This window comes from Panthera onca, chromosome E2 (assembly GCF_046562875.1).
Source record: "Panthera onca isolate mPanOnc1 chromosome E2, mPanOnc1 haplotype 2, whole genome shotgun sequence".
Lineage (NCBI taxonomy): Eukaryota > Metazoa > Chordata > Mammalia > Carnivora > Felidae > Panthera > Panthera onca.
Genome location: NC_138353.1, coordinates 11831598 through 11851683, shown reverse-complemented (window position 1 = coordinate 11851683; position 20086 = coordinate 11831598). Strand labels below are relative to the sequence as shown.

The window sequence follows — 20086 nt, the reverse complement described above, 5'->3', positions numbered from 1 at the left end:
TTCAGGGTGTGCGTGAAGCCAGTTTTCTAGCCATCAACAACCATTCCCCAGAACTTGTCATTGCTATGTGTGCTGTACTCTGGCTTAATCTTCACAGAGATGGCTCCACTTAGCATCATCGCATGGGGACAGAATTTTATTAAGGGCAACCACTGTCAGATGTCACTTATGGTTTCTCCTTTTTCCTCCAGGGAACTCACATCTATTCTCTGGTCTCCCATTTCAACTCTCAGCTTCCTTTTTTTTTTTTTTTTTTTTTTTTTTTAAGTGTTTATTTATTGAGAGAGACAGAACAAGCAGGGGAAGGGCAGAGAGGGAAACAGCATCTCAAGCAGGCACAACGCTCAGCACAGAGCCTGAAGTGGGGCTTGATCTCACAAATAGGAGATCATGACCCGGCCAAAGTCAAGAGATGCTTAACTGAGCACTCAGGTGCCCCTCTCTGCTTACTTTTTATTAACTCTCTAGGATCAGAGGTGTCAGGTCCATGATAATCCATAGGATTAGAATTCAAGATTTAGGGGCAAAGGCCAGAAAGACATGTGAACCACATCTTACAATCCAACCAATAGCTACAAATCTTGCCTAAAATCACTCTTGCAAACATAATTTAGGTGATGAGCACTTAGCCGTGATAGTGCCCTCCCACTCATAAGATTTTCATATTAGGGAATACATCCCAGAGGAAAGAAGACAAGACTGCATGGCACGGGGAGAGGGGAGAGGTAGGACCCTTAAAATAGAGCTCCTTTATACTGCTTTGGAAATATTTTTTAAAATGCCCTTTGCACAGCCTGTGTATTCTCCATCGCTCATACAGGACCCCTTCTGGCCTAAATTTCCAGTATCCCATTGCCAGGGAAACATTTAATTTTCAATGAGGAAAATCTCTGGGAATCTAAGTTCTAAGGAGTGACCTGCTCAAGCTAATCCAAATGGAAATCTCAGAACCCTGTGGGATCTCTATTCAGCCACCTAGTCTTTCCTAAATGGTCAAAGATGGAAATCTTTGGTTTACTTTTTGTTTTTAATTTTTACTCCTCATATTACTTAGTATAGTAAAATAGCACACATTCCAAAAAAGAAGAAAACCAGGCATAAACCTAAAAATCAGATACACCCAGAATCCCTTTCAATTCTGATCCATACACAAATATCACAATGGTTCTAGAAATTAATGTTCGATTCTCTTGGCCTGCATTTTTTTCACTTCATATCATAGCCATATCCTATTTTTAAAGAAATCTTCACATATAATAGAAAGCACTGCATAAAATGGATTACAAAGTAGCTACCGGGGAAATCGTGTCATAAAATGATACTGAAATATTGTTTTCCAGCCTAGCTTCTAATACTATAGCAGTTTTCCAATCTACTCAACAACAAGCCCACCAGTGTGTGCATTCTCATTTACTCTTTATTGCTAAAGAGCTCTACTTCACTCACAATCACTCCATAGCAAGTGGTAATTTTCTCAGATTCAAGTTGGAGTGCTTTCTGCAAGGAAAAGTGCCAATATTTGTTACTTATGTGACAATGTGTCATAAATGCCAAGTTTGATTTTTTGATATGGAATTGCTAAGTAAAGTATATGACTCATTGTTCTTTCTTCTCTAGAATGAATTTCCAGATACACGACAGAAGGCTGACTGCAAGCTAGGAAGGAAGGAAGGAAGGAAGGAAGGAAGGAAGGAAAGAAAGAAAGAAAGAAAGAAAGAAAGAAAGAAAGAAAGAAATTGAAGAGAAAGAGGAAAAGAAAGAGAAAGAGGAAGAGAAAGAGGGAGGGAGGAAGACATGCAAGAAAAAGGAAAAGGAAAGGAAAAAGAAATATACTCTGGCTAAAAGATTTCCAAACTTGTTACATTCATTCATAGGGTTTCTCCTCAGTATGAGTTGCCTGATGCCTAATAAGTTTAGAACTATTAATGAAAGCTTTCCCACACTGATTACACGTAAAGGGCTTTTCTCCAGTATGAGTTCTTTGATGTACAATGAGTCGAGCACTCAAGCTGAATGTTTTTCCACACTGATTACATTCGTAGGGTTTCTCCCCAGTATGAGTTCTTTGATGTTGAGTAAGGCATGAACTCTGCCTGAAGGACTTCCCACACTGATTGCATTCATAGGGCTTTTCTCCAGTATGAGTTCTCTGATGTACAACAAGAACGTAACTCTGACTAAAAGACTTCCCACACTGATTACATTCGTAGGGTTTTTCTCCAGTATGAGTTCTCTGATGCATGACAAGGTGAGAGCTGCGGTTGAAAGACTTTCCACACTCATTACATTCATAGGGTTTCTCCCCAGTGTGAGTTCTTTGATGTGCAACAAGCTGAGAGCTCCAGCTGAAGGATTTCCCACACTGATTACATTCAAAGGGTTTTTCCCCTGTGTGAGTTCTCTGATGGGCAACAAGTTTGTAACTCTGACTAAAGGACTTTCCACATTGATTGCATTCATAGGGTTTCTCGCCCGTATGAATTCTCTGATGTGCAATAAGTTTATAGCTCTGGATGAACGACTTCCCACACTGACTGCATTCATAGGGCTTCTCTCCAGTGTGAGTTCTTTGATGTGCAATAAGTTTGTAGCTCTGCCTGAAGGACTTTCCACATTGATTGCATTCATAAGGCTTCTCTCCAGTATGAGTTCTCTGATGCACGACAAGAACATAGCTCTGGCTGAAAGACTTCCCACACTGATTACATCTGTAAGGTTTCTCTCCAGTATGAGTTCTCTGGTGGGAAACAAGGTGAGAGCTCCGGCTAAAGGATTTCCCACACTCGTTACATTCATAAGGTTTCTCCCCTGTGTGAGTTCTCTGATGTGCAACAAGATGAGAGCTCCAGCTGAAGGATTTCCCACACTGATTACATTCAAAGGGTTTCTCTTCAGAATTTCTCATGTTTTGAGCAATGGATGAACTCTGGGAGGTTTTACTACAGTTATATTGACTCTCTTCAACAGGGATTCTCTGTTGTTCATTATGGGATATACCGTGGTTCAAAACTTGCCCACGTTCCTCAAAGTCAAAGGATCTTCCTCTGGCATGTATTTTCTCATGTATATTTAAGGGTACATCATTGCTAAAAGATTGAATACTGTCACTAAATCCATAGGATTTAGCCTCTGTTTGAGTTCTTGTAAACTGAATAAGGTGAATGTTCTGGTGGGGGTTTCCACATTCATTACTGTCACAGAGTTTCTCACTGTCATGAATCACCTGATGACTGTTAACAATAGGATTATAATGCAATTTTTTTACATGTGAGGCATGTTTATGAAAATGGTTTCTTATGGATATCATCTGGGGTGAGAGAAGACTGGGATTCAGACCACTCTTCTCCTCAAGTTCATCATTTTTACAGACTCTCTCATAAGTAATAGCTTTCCTGTGAGTAAAGGCCATTTCCTTCAAAAGTCTCTCTTGTTTTTCCTGTTGCTTCTCCAACTGGTCCTTACAATCTCGAACTTCTTCACATGAAGCTAACCAAGGATCATCTCTTGTCAACCTTTCTAGCTTCACTCCGTGGAATGGTTCGTCATCAAAAATGTTCTGCTTTGATGTTGATTCTCTTCTTCCAAGTGCAGTTGCCAAGTCTAGAAGAGAGCAAAATAAAACATCCTAGCCAAACAATGTTAGAGTTGGAATATTGGGAAAAAGCTGACAAGAAAGTATGCAAAATATAGGTGGATTTGTTTTCAGCTATGGACCTATAACCTGGATTAAGACAAGAGAAGGGTGGGAAGAAGCAGCAAGCAAAGAACCACCACAGCCCATTGAGAACTACCAGTAGCCCAATAAAACTACTGGGGCGCCTGGGTGGCCCAGTTGGTTAAGCGTCTGACTTTGGCTCAGGTCATAATCACACAGTTCATGAGTTTGAGCCCTGCGCCGGGCTCTGTGCAGACAGTTTGGAGTCTGGGGCCTGCTTCAGATTCTATGCCTCCTCTCTCCACCCTTCTGCCTGTGCTATGTCTCAAACATAAATAAACATTAAAAAAAAAAACCAAAAAACTATTTAATCCCAGTGTTGCTGAATAAAAAATATTTTAAATGCCAAATACCTCCATATTCCAAAGTAAGATCACCCATATAGAACCTACAAAATAACAAACAATTGTGCAAACCTTAGCAAAAAAAGAGTCCTTTCTACCCTCTTTAGTGCTAGACACTTGCTCACTGAAGTACAGGATAGTATCTACGCTGCTGGAGGCACGAAACGTGCTAGAATAGTCTGTGTCAGTAGGACATGGGCAAACTACTTTGTGAATCAGGAAAAAGAGTGAGAGCACTGTTATCCCAGGTTCCCCAAATGCTTTAGAAGCAATTATTACAGCCTGATGGATTCCTGGGGTTCCAAGTGAGAGAGAATGGAGATCAGCCCGGAAGCAGAAGCCCGTGTGGTTACTAGGTCAAGCAACAGAGAGTTCCTCTGGAAAAAGTGGCAACGTATACAGTCGAATAGGAGTGGGAAATGGAGACACATGTGGCATGCCCGATGGGGATTTTTGAAACAAATCTTCAATATATGTACTGACTCCTAAGTGTCGGTTTCTCACCTGGATATGTATGTTAGGAAATGTTTGTATTCATCTCCTGGCTCCCATGAGGAGACCGCATCTGGTTTGAAAAGCAGATGGGGAACTAAACAGGCTTTGGGGTGTCTGGGGCTGGGGACAAAAGAAAATCACTGCAGAATTTGGTCCCGGTCTTTGGCCTTTAGGAACCATGAAGACTGAACAAGCTCAAACCTGAGAAGCTGTACTTTTGCTACCCTATGCATTAAAATTGAATCTTCACTGGGGAATAAAAAGCACAAACACAGTCTATGTGTGGTCAAAATCATTCTGGCCTCCGAACTCCATAGTTATCAATGGAAATCATTTCAATACACAAACTTCGTTAAAGGGGACTGTGTTCTTACCCCAAGAGACCAGGTCCCTGTGGTTCTCTAGGATCACATCTCTGTCCAGGGTCCTCTGAACAGGGTTCAAAGTGCCTTCTTCCTTCTGAGTGAAGTCCACAGTCACAATTTTGAAGTTCTCTCCTTCCTAAAACAGGACACACATTCCTGCTCAGTTGGGCATCACTTCCTTCCAATGTTCATAAAGGAGGAAAAGACTGACAAAGGGAAGAAGGAAAACTTGATGGCCTGGAAATTGTCCTGAGGCTGACAGTGTCCAAAGGAATCTAGTCAAGGTGTACAGGTGCCTTTTAGGGAAACCCCTTTGGGTTTTGGATGCTGGATCTGTTGATACAACCCCAAAGAGGAACAACGGATAAAAACAGATATAAATTGTTTCCTCTCTTGTTCACCTTGAACAAAATGCTCGTTCTGATTTTTGCACTGGTGAATATAGAATTGCCAGTAACGAAGTCTCTCCAAATTCCCCAAATGGAACAAAACAGAGTCAGCATACTTTTTCTGTCAAAGGTGAGAGAGTAAACATCTTAGGCTTTGTAAGCCATGCAGTCTTTATCACAACCACTCAGCCCTCCTCCAGCAAGAAAGCAGGCACAAAAAATATATAAACAAATGGGCGTGACCGTATTATAATAAAGTTTTACTTACAAAAGCAGGCGGTGGGCCAGATTTGGAAGAAATGGGTTTTCTCATCTATTAAGAGCACAGGTCTGCATTTTAAAAATATATATCTAATCTGACCATCTGCCTTCTAAGCTGAGTTTATCCCATTTTTTTAAAGTTTATTTATTTATTTGGGGGGGGGGGATGGGCAGAGGGAGAAGGACAGAGGGAACCTCAAGCTGTGTACTGTCAGAACGGAGCCTGAAGCAGGGCTGGATCCCATGACCTTGGGATCATGACCTGAGCCAAAATCAAGAGTCGGACTCTTGACTGACTGACCCACCCACGTGCCCCATCCCACTTCTATTTATTAGGCTTAATCATTCCCAACTCATAGGGTTGTTCAGTAAATTAACTGTGACGATATATGAAAAGCTATTGGCAGTTTCCCGAACAAAAAAGAAAACGGCTGGAAAATTATTAAGGTTATCAGGTTTGAGAACTCTAAAAAAATTAAGTGACAGCCAATGTGACTGTTACCCTGAGCTCTCAGTCCTCCGACGACAGTTCTATTTTGTCCACACTCAGAGCTGCAACGTAGAGCCTTTAAGAGACAGACGCGCTGTCGTTACTGACATGGAGAGGGGGGCTTGGACTGCCTCCTCTAAGCAAGAAAGGACCCGTTTCCAAGCCTACTGGGCAGGAATTTTGATCCAATAAAGTGCTGAGGGTGATCTGTATTTAGCCAAAGGCAGCAAAACCCAGGGAAGTGGAACGCCACTTGCCGCTAAAGGACTTTCTAGATAGACCTGGTATCCTTAAGCTGTGTTCGTGAATAGGACACACGGTCCCCGGAAGCCCGTGAAACTCCACGCAAAATGCTGCCGCACCTGCATTTTTCTAAGTCAGGACCTGTAAGTTTCACCAAAATCTCAGAGGGGTTCATAATTAACCCAAAACGGCGTTCAGAAATATCATTCGCACACTGCCACCCGTGTCGAACGTGGCTCTCTAGGTACTGGTTTCCAAGCTCCAATCCACACTTCCTTTTTATAAACACTCCCCTTCACTCTTCAATGTAGGTCCCTTTAATATCAAGCTTGTTCACATGTCAAATAAACAATGCCGGATTAGATTAGCACCGCTACCCCCACTCCAGCCCCGGCTATGTGTTCCGAAGGTCCCACGGGTTTCTCTCCTAAGACTCCCCACACCGTTGAGTCTGCTCATTTGTGCAACGGCCATCTACGTCACTAGGCTGCAATCCGTGAGGGCAGGGGCAGGGTATTGATAGTTTGCAAAGCGGCTCAGCATATTGGTGTACCGTAGACAAGAAACACATACTCGGCAAGTGATTTCAATGAGTGAATCTGTAGTCTCAACAGACTTCACCATCGATCAAAATAATCTGACTTTGGGGCCAAATTCTGGTTTAGGTTCTCTCTCACACCTGGATCTCATCAGGCCTATTGCACACCCATTTGAATTTTTTTTTTCTTAACGTTCATTTATTTCTGAGAGAGAGAGACACAGAGCACGAGTGGGGCAGGGGCTGAGAGTGAGGGAGACCCAGAATCCGAAGCAGGCCCCAGGCTCTGAGCTGTCAGCACAGAGCCCGACGCGGGGCTCGAACTCACGAACCGTGAGATCGTGACCTGAGCCGGAGTAAAACGCTCAACCAACTAAGTCAAGTGGGTATCCCTTATCACACACCCATTTGAAAAGCTTTTCGATGTGTGGATACTGGCTTTATCCCCACTTATTCTGTCCTTCCTCTCACCTGCCCCAAACCTCCCACTCCTCAAAATTCCTTCCCGAGCCCTTCAACCGTGCCCCTGGGACCTCTACTTCTGTAGTAACGAAATCCTACAGCTTCAACATCGTTACCAAACATTCCCTCTACATCCCTGTGTTAATGGAAACCTACGCCTACCCCCTCCCCCGCAAAGACCCCTCCTCTGCAAACCTCACAGGCTCCGGTTCGCTCAGCATCAAAGGGGGAGGGTGCGTGTCCTCTCAGCTACACTGAAACTCACGCCATTTACCTTACTTCTTGGACATTTGTCCTACCAACCCCTTGAACACCAAGCCCCACCCACCGAAGACTTACAATACCTGGGATTTACCCTCTACTTCAAGAACTTGTATGGTCTCAGCCTGCCCTGTCTCTAGCATCCGGTTGTAGAGGTCCCTGACAATCATATGAAACTGAGTGACGTCAACGACGCACTTCCCGGGCGGCATCAGGCTGTGAACTATTCTCACAAGGCCCCTGTGAGAAAATGCCAGCAGCGGCACCATTTTTACAGACGAAGAGCTAGAAGGATAGAGAAACGAACACGTACGCTTGAAGTCGGAGGCTGGGATGCAGCCTCAACTCTGCCTAACACGTGCCCTCAGGCATCGATGCCTCGCGCTGGCCCAACTCCCGGCCCTGAGAATCGCTCTTCGGCACCCCACTCTCAGCGTGAGCCCCCAGACCTTGAGATCCCCAGATCCCTTGAGACACTTGAGAGGAATCCCCCTCTCAAGTCACACCCATGGAACGGCCCACCTCTGATTACAACACTCCGCATAATCTCTCCCTCTCTCTTCTCGTGCTTTGACAGTCTGGGGCCCTTCCTCGATTCGAGTATCCCCTATTACTGTCTGCTGGTCTATATTCTTTTCCTTTCCATTCGGTGCCCCTGTTATCTTTTCCATCGTAATTATTCAGTGTAGAGTCCAGGGGGCATTCCTTTTAATCTTTCTACTGGATACGTTCAAAAATCCCCCTTCAAATAGTATCTTGCCTTATGGGACTTTCGCTGAAGGTACCCTGGCTGCAAAAATGAATCTGAATGTCAACTTATGACCAATGGAAAGAAGGTTCCGGAATGCCACTGGGAAAGAGAACTCACAAAAGCAGCTGGATGGGACACTACTAATGGTCTCTACCTCATAATGATCCTTTCAGACTGGCCAGCAACCCTGTTATACCTCCTGGAGCTGCCTGTCTCTCATAATACAACACTACTGTTTTCAGCCTTCTCCACTCATGTCAGGCACCTACCTCTCCATTCCAAGTGCCGCCCTCAGGCCCCACCGATAACGACCAGATTGCTCACAGAGAAAAACCCAAGCCTTCGAAGAATTCCCTCAGCCCCATTCTTCCTGAACGGGTCCTTCCTCCTCTGTAGAGCCGACAAGTTCACACACGCCCTGAATGAATTTCTCTGGTGCTAATCAGGGACTCTCCTTTTTAGTTTGTATCTCCTCCCTCTCTTGATTAACTTATTTTTCTCCACTTAATCCTTCCCTGAAACCGCGTAAACAGAGTCAAATCTTTTTAATCCTTTAAAGAAAAAAGGGTGACATCAAACTGGACTCTTTCTGGTAGATCCAGAAATGAAGGGAGAGGGGCCCGTGGGGGGCTCAGTCGATTAAGCGTCCGACTTTGGCTCAGGTCACGATCTCGCGGTTTGTGAGTCTGAGCCCCGCATCGGGCTCTGTGCTGACAGCTCGGAGCCTGGAACCTGCTTCGGATTCTGTGTCTCCCTCTCTCTCTGCCCTTCCCCTGCTCTGTCTCTCTCTCTCTCAAAAATAAACATTTAAAAAATATTTTCTAAATAAAAATAATAAAAAAAGAGCCCCTCTGCCTCAAACTTGTAGCTATCACTCTCTGCAATCTTTTACATGATAACTAACCAAGTTTTCGTAAACGATGCCCACTTGCATATCTGTTTCCTCCCTTTCTGCTCACCTCCCGGGTCACTTCAGCCTGGCCCCTGCCCCCCAGCGGACATGCACATTTCTACATTTCCCAGGGTAAAGAGGGCCAACTCACCGGGGATGGAAGGGCCAGTGACCCGGCATCTTCTTTCTCAACCTTGACGATACTCTCTGGAGGAAGGAGAGAGTCCTGAGCAGGAAACAGACGAGAAAAAGGAAAATAACCAGGAAACTAAGTCATGGCTCGAAACCGCCACAGCGAGGAGGCTAGAATTCGACAAACCGCCTGTGTTCACACATCCCACCTACAAAACGTCTGCTCCCTCCCGTTGGGAAGCTCGAGAGAGAGAGAGAGAGAGAGACAGGGGACAGCTGGAGGGGCAATGAGACACCAGACACGGGCGTGAGATCTCTGTCGGTCTTCCAGGCCAGCCCAGCTACCAGCGCAACAGAGCTGAGTGATTCCAGGCACCGTGTGCGAGAAAAGAACTGTTCAACCAGGTGGTCGGAACTCCTGGATCGCGGAGTTGTAAGCAAATAAAACAGACTACAGTGCGACCAAAGAATCATAAAGATTCCAAAATTAACTTCAGAAAATGTTTGGCAACAAGTGCCACCAACAAAGGCACCATCAGTAAGAATCTATACTATTAAGATTTGTTCTAGGGGTGCCTGGGTGGTTCAGTCGGTTAAGCATCTGACTCTTGATCTCAGGGTTGTGAGTTCAAGCCCCACGGTGGGCTCTACGCTGGGCGTGAAACCTACTTTAAAAAAAGTATTTTGGGGGCGGGGGGCACATGGGTGGCTCAGTCAGTTAAGCATCTGACTTTGGCTCAGGTCATGATCTCACAGTCTGTGAGTTCAAGCCCCACGTCGGGCCCTGTGCTGACAGCTCAGAGCCCGGAGCCTGCTTCAGATTCTGTGTCTCCCTCCCTCTCGGCCCCACCCCTGCTCATGCTCTGGTTTGTTCTCTCTCTCTCTCTCTCTCTCTCTCTCTCTCTCTCTCTCCCCAAAATAAATAAACATTAAAAAATTTTTTTGACTTTTTTTATTAAGCCCTATTCTAGATCAGTAAGAAAAAGGGACCTTCAACACTACAAGGGACAAAGGAAAATGCGCGTGCAACTCAACTATGAAGAAATAAAATGGCCAGTAAATATACAAAAAGATGCTCACCTCTTTTTTTTTTTTTTTTTATTTAAACTTTTTTTTTTAACGTTTATTTATTTTTGAGACAGAGAGAGACAGAGCATGAACGGGGGAGGGTCAGAGAGAGGGAGACACAGAATCCGAAACAGGCTCCAGGCTCTGAGCCATCAGCCCAGAGCCCGACGCGGGGCTCGAACTCACAGACCGCGAGATCATGACCTGAGCCGAAGTCGGAAGTTCAAGTGAGCTTGAGCTTGAGCCACCCAGGCGCCCCAGATGCTCACCTCTTTAAATCAGAGAAGATCAAGTCTCTATTTCTATAACTACCTATCTCTATATATTAGAGGCTATAAATTCACACTGATGCCCCTCATTACAATTCAGGAACACATGTGATTCTAGCCTTCCTGCTTTCCATTTTTGTACCTTCTCTGGCTCCCATTATCCATACCTCTATATCTGCTTGTTTGCTCAGACCGCTGTATGGAACCAAAATCCTGACCACACAGAGCATTTCTTCTGCCTGTTGTAAGGACTCCCACCCCGGGGGCCCACTAGTCAAGAGTGTCATATACCATCGGTGGGAGTTTAAGTTGCTAGAACATTCCTGCAGCACTGCACCCATATGCCCGTGCTCTCTCTCTCCCTGCCTCCCCTCCTCCCCCTCTCTCCTTCCCTCCTCTAAGTGCTGGAGCCACATCCATGTAAAGAAGGCCCCATGAGAACGCTCGGCTGCTAAGTCGCCTGCACAAGTACCCAGGACAAACTCCAGGATGGTTAGGCTGCCTTACAACGGCTGCGTGGGCATTACTGAAGAGCTCCAGGGGCCAAGGAACAAAAACAAACAAGCCACACTCACAAAGCCAAAATGACCACGGCCCACGGGAGTCACAAGTTTTGACGCATGCAGCATGGAAACGTGGCTGCAGAGAGAAACTGCCTTCCTAATGGGCGGCAACGCACGGGGAGGCTCGAACCCACGAACCGTGAGATCATGACCTGAGCCGAAGTCGGACGCTCAACCGACTGAGCCACCCAGGCGCCCCTGTGATGTTTTTGAATAGATGTGTACACTGTGAAATGAGTGCCACAATCAAGCTGATTAACACATCCAGCGTCTCGCACTTATGGGTTTTTTTTGTTTTGTTTTGGATGATAACACTTAAGATCCACTCTGAATGTTGAGGATGATGGGATAGGTAAGGCTCTGCCACCCTCTTGGCAGGGTTTTGGTCTCAGCCGCTGAAGGCAGGCAGGATCTTCCCTGGCCCGGCCGCTTCCAACGCGTAAGTCGTTGAAATCTCCCAGGTGATGGCCGACGGGGTGGCCCGCGGGACTCACGTACCGAGACTTGGGCTCCCTTGATTGCTCTCTCTGCCAAGGCTCTCATGGACATCCGTCAGGCCCAACAGCTCTTGTGCGTCTTCTGATCATGATTAAAATGTACTAAAGGAAGGGCGCCTGGGGGAGGCCTCGGCTCAGGTCATGATCTCATGGTCCCTGAGTTCCAGCCCCGCGTCGGGCTCTGTGCTGACAGCTCAGAGCCTGGAGCCTGCTTCGGATTCTGTCTCCCTCTCTCTCTCTGTTCCACCCCTGCTCACGCTCTGTCTCTCTCTCTCAAAAATAAGTAAACGTTAAAAAAAAAATTGTTTTTAATTTACTAAAGGACATTCAGAGTTGAGAAGTGTGCTAGCCAGCGTCCAACATGGCCCTCGATGACCCTGACCTCCAGGAATTCACACCCTGTGCAGCCCTTGCACACGGTACCAGGGTGGGTCTGCATGACCGAGGAGTCACAGAAGTGACGGTGTGTCCCTTCTGAGATGACATAAGACACACCGTGGCTTCCACCTTGGTTGTGTGCAATTAAGTGCTCTCCCTCTGCCCTCCCTTTCTTAGATCCTTTGCTCCACGAGAAACCAGCTGCTGTGTTGTGTGCGGCCCTGGAGAGAGGTCTGTGTAGCGGGGAACTGAGGCCTCTCGTCGACGGCCACGGGAGCGAACGAGCTGGCAAGGGGGTCCTCCTACCCAGTCAAGCCTTCACATCAGCCTGGGCCCACAATTTACTGCAACCCTGTCGGAGACCCTGAGCACCAGAAACATCCAGACCAGCTGCCCCCGGATCGCTGACCCCAGAGACTATGTGCGGTAATAAACGCTGGTTGTTGTTCTAAGCTGCGAAGTTTTGGGGTATGACGTCACGGATGGCTAACACGAGAAGGAAGATGGTTTTGCTTCTCCTAGGCAGCCTTGGAATATACAAGAAGCGTATTTCCGTCTGCGAGAACTAGGTCATCTTTGTCCCTAGCACCTCACGCGGGGCCTTCCGCTGGTTGGGCAATCAATAAATATGTGATGAAAGTGAAAATTATAATGAGCAGCTTGCTACTTCCGTTGTATGTTATAGAAGTAAAGAGCGAAAGGGCCATTAAGATTCTCAGAAAAACACCCAAAGTCGCTAGCTCCGAGTAGAACACCAGTGGTCACAATCAAAGCACGCTTTACCTGTAGTTTTGATAACGTGTGAATGTATGTATATAAATTTAAATGCATAACTCCCTCTAAAACTCTTGCCCATGGGTACACCTGACCCTTAAGCAACACCAGTTTGAACTGCACAGGTCCATAAACATGTTGATCTTTTTAATAAACACAGCACAGTACCGTAAATGCGCTTTCTCTCCCTTATGATTTTCTTAATAACGTTTTCTTTAACCTATTCTATTTTATTGTAAGAATACAGTGCACAGGGGCGCCTGGGTGGCTCAGTCAGTCGAGCGTCCGACTTTGGCTCATGTCATGATCTCGCCATTCACGAGTTCGAGCCCCGCGTCAGGCTCTGTGCTGACAGCTTTGGATTCTTTGTCTCCCATTCTCTCTCCGCCCCTCCCCCGCTTACGCTCTGTCTCTGCCTCTCAAAAATGAATAAACGTTGGGAATACAAGCTGGTGCAGCCACTCTGGAAAACAGTATGGAGGTTCCTCAAAAAACTAAAAATAGAACTACCCTACGACCCAGCAATGGCATGACTAGGCATTTATCCACAGGATACAGGTGTGCTGTTTCAAAGGGGCACACGCACCCCCATGTTTATAGCAGCACTATCGACAATAGCCAAACTATGGAAAGAGCCCAAATGTCCATCGATGGATGAATGGATAAAGATGTGGTATATATATACAATGGAGTGTTACCCGGCAATCAAAAAGAATGAAATCTTGCCGTTTACAACTACGTGGATGGAACTCGAGGGTATCCTGCTAAGCGAAATCAGTCAGAGAAAGACAAATATCATGACTTCACTCATATGAGGACTTTAAGAGACAGAACAGATGAACATAAGGGAAGGGAAGCAAAAAGAATTTAAAACAGGGAGGGGGACAAAACGTAAGAGACTCTTAAATATGGAGAACAGAGGGTTACTGGAAGGGGTGTGGGAGGGGGGATAGGCTAAATGGGGAAGGGGCACTAAGGAACCTACTCCCGCAACATTGTTGCACTAGATGCTAACTAACTTGGATGTAAATTTAAAAAAATAAAAAATGAAATTAAAAAAAAAAAGAAACAAAATGCACAAAGATAAAAAGAGAGAAAGAAAAAAACAGACTCTTAACTATAGAGAACAGACAGTTACCAGAGGGGATGTGAGTGGGGGGATGGGTAAAATAGGTGATGGGAGTTAAAGAGTATATTTATTCAGATGAGCACTGAGTAATGTATAAAATTATTGAATCACTATATTGTACACCTGAAACTAATATAACACTCTACGTTAGCTATACTGGAATTAATAAATGAAATAAAAATTGAAAAAAAAATGAATAAACGTGGGAAAAAAAAAAAGAATACAGTGCAGGGGGCGCCTGGGTGGCTCTGTCAGTTGAGCATACGACTTCGGCTTAGGTCATGATCTCACAGTTTGTGGGTTCGAGCCCCACATGGGGCTCTGTGCTGACAGCTCAGAGCCTGGAGCCTGCTTCGGATTCTGTGTCTCTTTCTCTCTCTTCCCCTCCCCAACTTGTGCTCTGTCTCTCTCTGTCTCTCAAAAATAAATAAATGTAAAAAACAAATTTTTTTTAAAGAATACAGTGTACATAATACATATACAAAGTATGCGTTGACTGTTGATGTTGTCAGGCTTCTGATCAACAGCAGGCTATTAGCAGTTAAGTTTGTTTTGTTTTTTGTAAGTTTTATTTCTTTATTTTGAGAGACAGAGAAAGAGAGAGAGAGAGAGAGAGAGAGAGAGAGAGAGAGAGAGAAACCCAAGCAGGCTCCGCACTGTCAGTGTGGAACCCAACACGGGGCTCGATCTCTTGAACCGTGAGATCATGACCTGAGCCAAGATCAAGAGTCGGACGCTTAACTGACTGAGCCCCACCCCCTGAACCCCGTGCCCCAGCAGTTAAGTTTGGGGAAGTCAAACTTAACTATGGATTCTCGACTCTGCAGGGGGTTGGTGTTCCTAAACCCTGCATCGTTCGAGGTCAACTGTACAGGGAACCAGATACAAAGACATTTACAGCAGTGCTATTCGTAACAGCAAAACATGGAACATTAAATATCTATGAACAGTAAACCCATAAGTTCTGGGGCATGGGGTGGAAATCTGGGCACCAGATGTGCAAACTGGTATCAGACCGTCACTGCTCCCGGGCCCTCACAGCGGACAGAAATAGGAAAACACATGTGTATGTCTCTCTACACACACACACACACACACACACACACACACACACACACCATTGAGACATCCATACGTCTCCACGTACTTCTACACCTACATATACTGAAAACCCCGAGTCACGTCGCTACCTACAACTCCCACCGATCACTAAGGTTTACTCCAGTGTGCTCTCTCTTACCACATCTGATTGTGAGAACACTGGCTCCCATGAGCCTTATTAGGTTTACTCATCTGATCAACGTCCCCGTGGGTGACTAATCTCCCATTTCCACAGCCGCTCCTTCTCCCGCACGGACACTCCTTGGCCCTCCTGGACTCTGACACGGGGGCTCTCTCGACCCTCCTTGGGCTCAGACTCTGCAGGTGGCCTCATCCCACTTTGACTTGGACTCCATGTAGATGCCCTTGACTTCCTGCCTTCGCTCTGATACCCCACCCTGGGCTCCCCCCTCCCCGTCGTGCACGGAGAACCTCAATCTTCTCAGGCTGTGACACACCACACTGGGATGTGTCCCCAACCCCAACATGGACACACTTCTCACCCTGCCTTGGCTGACACCCCATCCATGCTGGACCACCCTTGGCATGGATGCCCTCACTGCACTCGGGTTGTCCACATTGAGGCATCCCCTCTACGGAGGCCCTTCTCACCTGCCCTGGGCCCGTCACTACAAATATCTTCCTCCCCCAGATGGACACGTACCTCACCCCACTTGGGCTCTGATTCTCCGTGCCACCTTTTTCACCCTGTCTGGTCACGATGTCCCCACATGTGGACACCCTCCTCACCCCAATCAGGCTGTGACACCTCACAGGAGGGAGCCCTCCCTCCCTCCACCACAGACGTCTACCCAGCTCGGCCCCATCTCTTGGCTTCAGGAATGAACCGTTTAGGAAGGGGGAGGCGAAATTCTAACACTTTTCAAGAAATTAAATGTTTTCAAAGAACATTTACTGTAGGAAAATGTTTTCGATCGTTGATTTCCTAACTTGAAAATTCGCTGCACAAAAGTAGAAAAATATAGGTAAGTAAATGAATACATAAGGTCCCTCGGAGTGTAACTGACACTCTCTGTTAACTGACGTGTTTATAACCTTCTAACACGTTTCCTATAATACACACTGTATCTTTTTTAAAAAAGACGATCATTTCTAAATGCCATTTACTGAACACAGATCCCACATATCTTTGTATGTTGGGACGCGTGTATCGTCCCATCAATGGCCACAGTATATTCCGTTTCACGGCTTTAGGTAACTTTAATGCTCCCCTTGCATGGCCACTTCTCACACATTCTTCCCAATTTTTCATTCCCAAGCAAACGGTGCGCTGCTGGCCAAGGGGGAACGAATCAGTACTCTAAAGGCCTTTGATATCAGGATGCCAAATTCCTCCCAGAAAGAGTTCTCTGGGTTCAAATAGCGAGGAGGTGGGGGCGCCCAGGTGGCTCAGTTGCTTAAGCGTCCGATTTCAGCTCAGGCTGTGATCTCACGGCTGGTGGGTTCGAGCCCCGCGTCGGGCTCTGTGCTGGCAGCTCGGAGCCTGGAGCCCGCTTCGGATCCTGGGTCTCCCTCTCTCTCTGCCCCTCCTCCCCCTCGTTCGCGCTCCATCTCCGTCTCTCTCTCTCTCAAAAATGAATTAAAATTTAAAAAAAAAAGAAAATTTTTTTTTAAATAGGGAGGAAATGCAGGGAGCCTCCAAGAACGTATAGAGGATAAGGTCAGGGGAGATCAAGAGCTCCCAGGACACCGCAAAGGGAACGAGGACAGCCTCCGGAGCCTAGAGGGTCGGGCTGTGGGGCCTGGGTGCGAGCAAGCTGTGGGTCTCCTGTAGGAAGGGGAAGTCCCACTCACCTGCGCACCGGTCTTCAGGGGCCCTGGGGGCTTCTCATCCCGGTCTTCCATGCTCTCCTTCAGGCACAGGCAGGGGCCTGAGGGCCTGAGCTGCAATGGTGCAAGAGCCCTGAGCAGAGCATCCTTGCGTAGGTCCCCTCCCTCCGCCCCGCCCCGCCCCCCCAGGATTAGCCTCCGCTGCCAGGACGCATTCCCCACGACAAGCGCGCCTCTAGAGGTTTCTGCCTGAAAAGCTGCGCACGCCTCTCCCAGGCCAAGACTGCAGCTCCAACCTGATTCCTTCGCTATCACAGGCCTCCGGACCTCCTGCCTGTAAGTCAGGCCCCAACACGGCCTCCTGCCCACCACCAACATCTGCAGTTACAAATCGGTCCCTCCCTGCCCCACTGGGCTTCTGGGAGCCTCACAGATGCCCAGCACGTCGAGGACCGCCTAGTGAGCACTCCCTCCCCCGAGACGTGAATCTGCAGCCCTAAACCAGCAGCATCTCTTCCTGGAGCAAGGAGTAGGGCTTCTGGGATTGATGACCCGGAACCACACTCCCAACTAAATGTCCCACCCCTCCCAGAATCCTCCCCTTCCTTAACTAGGCCTGACCCTCCAGCAACCTGTCGTGCCCTGCCTCCCTCCCACTTTCTGCTCAAATAGCCAAGCACAGGCGCAGAGCTGGGCTGCACCTAGGACTCGGTGCCTCCACCATTCTGGGTCCACTGGCTGCTACCAGAATAGCGCCTGCCCGATTCCCAGCCCCAAACCCTCCTGAGCCCCGAACGGGTAGCTCAGACTTGGTCCCTCCATCAACGTGGGTACCCTCGGCCTGAATCAGCAACAGAGCCAGGCCTGGGAGCTTCCTGACAAACACCAGCTCGTGCCAACCCCTCCGAGGCCCAGAATGTGGACTTCAGCCGTCTTTCTGCCAACTCGATTGTTTCTGGGTGTGAGACTAGAACAGCCCCCCTGGCAAATCCCACCCCCACACGCCATCTCGCCAACCCTACCCCCCATCTCTCCCTCTTACCCACACCCTTGACCCCCAGGATTCTCACTCAGTGTAATGCGGGTTCACCATGCAGCCATATCCTGAACTTGCCCACACACCGTCTCCTCCACTAACATCCACAGGCCCCTGCTTGAGCCACACCTGCCCAGATTCCTGTCCGAGTATCTTCCCGGTCACCTGCAGCCTAGGGAGATCCTGTCCTCCCGCCAACCTGGGCACCACCACGGGTGACTGGGGCGCCATCTGCACAAAGACCCCAGCACCCTCTAATACCCACCTCCAGGCTCCCGTTTCCCGTCCAAATACCCACGTGTATTCGCAGGGGGCCATGGCGCAGCCCTAATCCTCTGCAGCCGGGAATCTGCAGCTGCTCCCTCCACCCACCTGGGCATCCTCAGGCAATACCAGGGTCCTAGGACTGCCCATGCCTCCCCGTTCTGCCCAAGACCAGAGGCTGCGGCTCCAGCAGCGACTGGGCGGGGCCGCGCACCTAGGTTCCCTCCTCCTGCTGGCATCCCCGCGGATACACACGGAATCCACATCCCGGACCTGGGCCCTCCCCCAGCCTGTGGGTTTGTGCAATCCCTGCTCCTGAAAGGAGAAGACGCATCTCGCACTCTGCACCTCAATACCCGGGCTACCTCAAGCACCCACAAGCCTCTGTGAGGATCTTAAGGGCACCTGCACCACGGCCTGCTTGCCACCAAAACATCAGAACACCCAAACCGTCGCTTGAGCAAAGAATTCCAGAGTCCGCCCCAGGGCCTGGGCGCTCACCAGTCTGGAGGGTTCTCCAGCTCATGACAGAGCAGCTCCCACGGGAAGCAAGCCTTTTGGCTTCCTCCAGCCCAAATGTGGATCCCTAGATGCCACAGAGTACAGCCCCTTCCAGGTCCAAATCTACAGCCCAGACTCTGTCCCTCTACCAATCTGGGCATTCTCGTGCCCGCAAGTGGAGTTGCCCCCAAGCAAAGGCCCTGGGGCTGTCTACTTCCCAAACGTGCCGGCAGCATCCGGGGTCCTTCCCCAATAGCTGTCAATTTCACCGCAGCTGTTGCAGCTCTGACCCTCCCAGACTCCACTTCTGTACCTCCCACCCAAAGTCTGCACCCAACTTGAACGTCCTAAGGCCCTGCACTACCCTACGGGGGTCCCAGGACCACCAGTCCAAATTCCTGCTTCCCAATCAACACGCCCAGCCTGAGCAGGGAGCGCCCTGCCTAGAAACTGCCTCCAGGCCCTGGCTCCTCTTGCAACCTAGGAATCTGTAGTCCAACAGGGATTCTCAGAGAGTTCGCTCAGGTAGCACTGGTTCTTCTGGGGCAAGAATCTGCAACTCAAACCTGGTCTCTCCACTACCGGGGGCGCCCCAGGTCCCCAAGCCAACTGCCCAGAACCTCACCTCCCACGTCCTGCTTCCTATTCAAACGCCTGCTGAAAATGCAGGAATAGGGGCAGAGCCCCTCTCCTCCAAATCTGAAATCGAGTACTCTCTCAACGCAGTCTTCAGTCCTCAGATCCTGCACTAAACCAGCCTAGCACTGGAGGAGGGGAAGCGGGGTTCTCAGGATCGCCCCACATCCCCGCATATGGCCTTGTCTTCACCAACCTGGGCGTTTTCAGCCTTGGGACAAGAGCACCACCCTATCAAGCACTCGCGCACTCCCGAATCTGCAGCTGCACCAGGATCCCTACCTACTTCGGGACCCCGCAGAAGCGCCGCACGCTCAGGTCCTAGGTCGCCCACCTACACCCCCAAACCCACCTTCCCACCTACACCCTGCGCATGCGCGCACGGGACCTCCAGCGCTGCCCCGCCCCTCACCGACCTGGGCGTCCACGGGCTCGCGGCCCAGGACCGGCCTGTCCCAGCTTCAGGGCCCGGCACGGCTCTGCAGCGGGACGGAGTCGGGTTAAGCAGCCCCCTGCGCCGATTCTGCAACACGACAGACTCGGGTTCAGTCAGTTCGGCCCCCTCCCCTACTCGGCATCCGCAGGGCCACTCGGCTGACCTCCGAGCCCAGGTGCGTGGCGACAGCAGGCATCCGCGCGCGGGACAATGGCTGCGTTTCTGGCCAAACCCGGAAGTGCGTTTGGGCTCGGCGAGCCGGGACTACAATTCCCAGAAGCCCCAGCGGCACGGGCGGCGCTTAG

General features: G+C 48.6%; 1 protein-coding gene across 4 annotated transcripts; it reads right to left on the bottom strand.

Annotated features, from left to right (window-relative positions):
* Positions 1–1170: 1170 nt before the first annotated feature.
* ZNF180 (zinc finger protein 180) lies at positions 1171–20039 on the bottom strand. Of its 4 annotated transcripts, none has more exons than XM_060651387.3 (5): positions 19945–20039; positions 16933–17022; positions 9358–9432; positions 4929–5055; positions 1171–3600 (listed from the first exon to the last, which is right to left on the bottom strand). In XM_060651387.3, the coding sequence occupies exons 1-5, from the start codon at positions 19975–19977 to the stop codon at positions 1865–1867; spliced, it is 2061 nt and encodes a 686-aa protein (XP_060507370.3). In that variant the 5' UTR covers positions 19978–20039; the 3' UTR covers positions 1171–1864. The 4 variants fall into 4 exon arrangements, with proteins under 4 accessions (XP_060507370.3, XP_078294467.2, XP_078294468.2 ...); XM_078438341.2 differs by having other exon boundaries at positions 19762–20011; XM_078438342.2 differs by lacking the exon at positions 9358–9432.
* Between the last annotated feature and the right edge of the window lie 47 nt (positions 20040–20086).

Bases quoted from the DNA above. Each gene is read 5' to 3' on its own strand.
- ZNF180 (XM_060651387.3), bottom strand. From the start codon at position 19,977: ATGCCTGCTGTCGCCACGCACCTGGGCTCGGAG. The intron at 5,056-9,357 runs GTGAGTTGGCCC...GTCCTGTTTTAG, and splicing joins CACTGGCCCTTCCATCCCCG to GAAGGAGAGAACTTCAAAAT. The intron at 3,601-4,928 runs GTAAGAACACAG...GCTCTCTTCTAG, and splicing joins CAGGGACCTGGTCTCTTGGG to ACTTGGCAACTGCACTTGGA.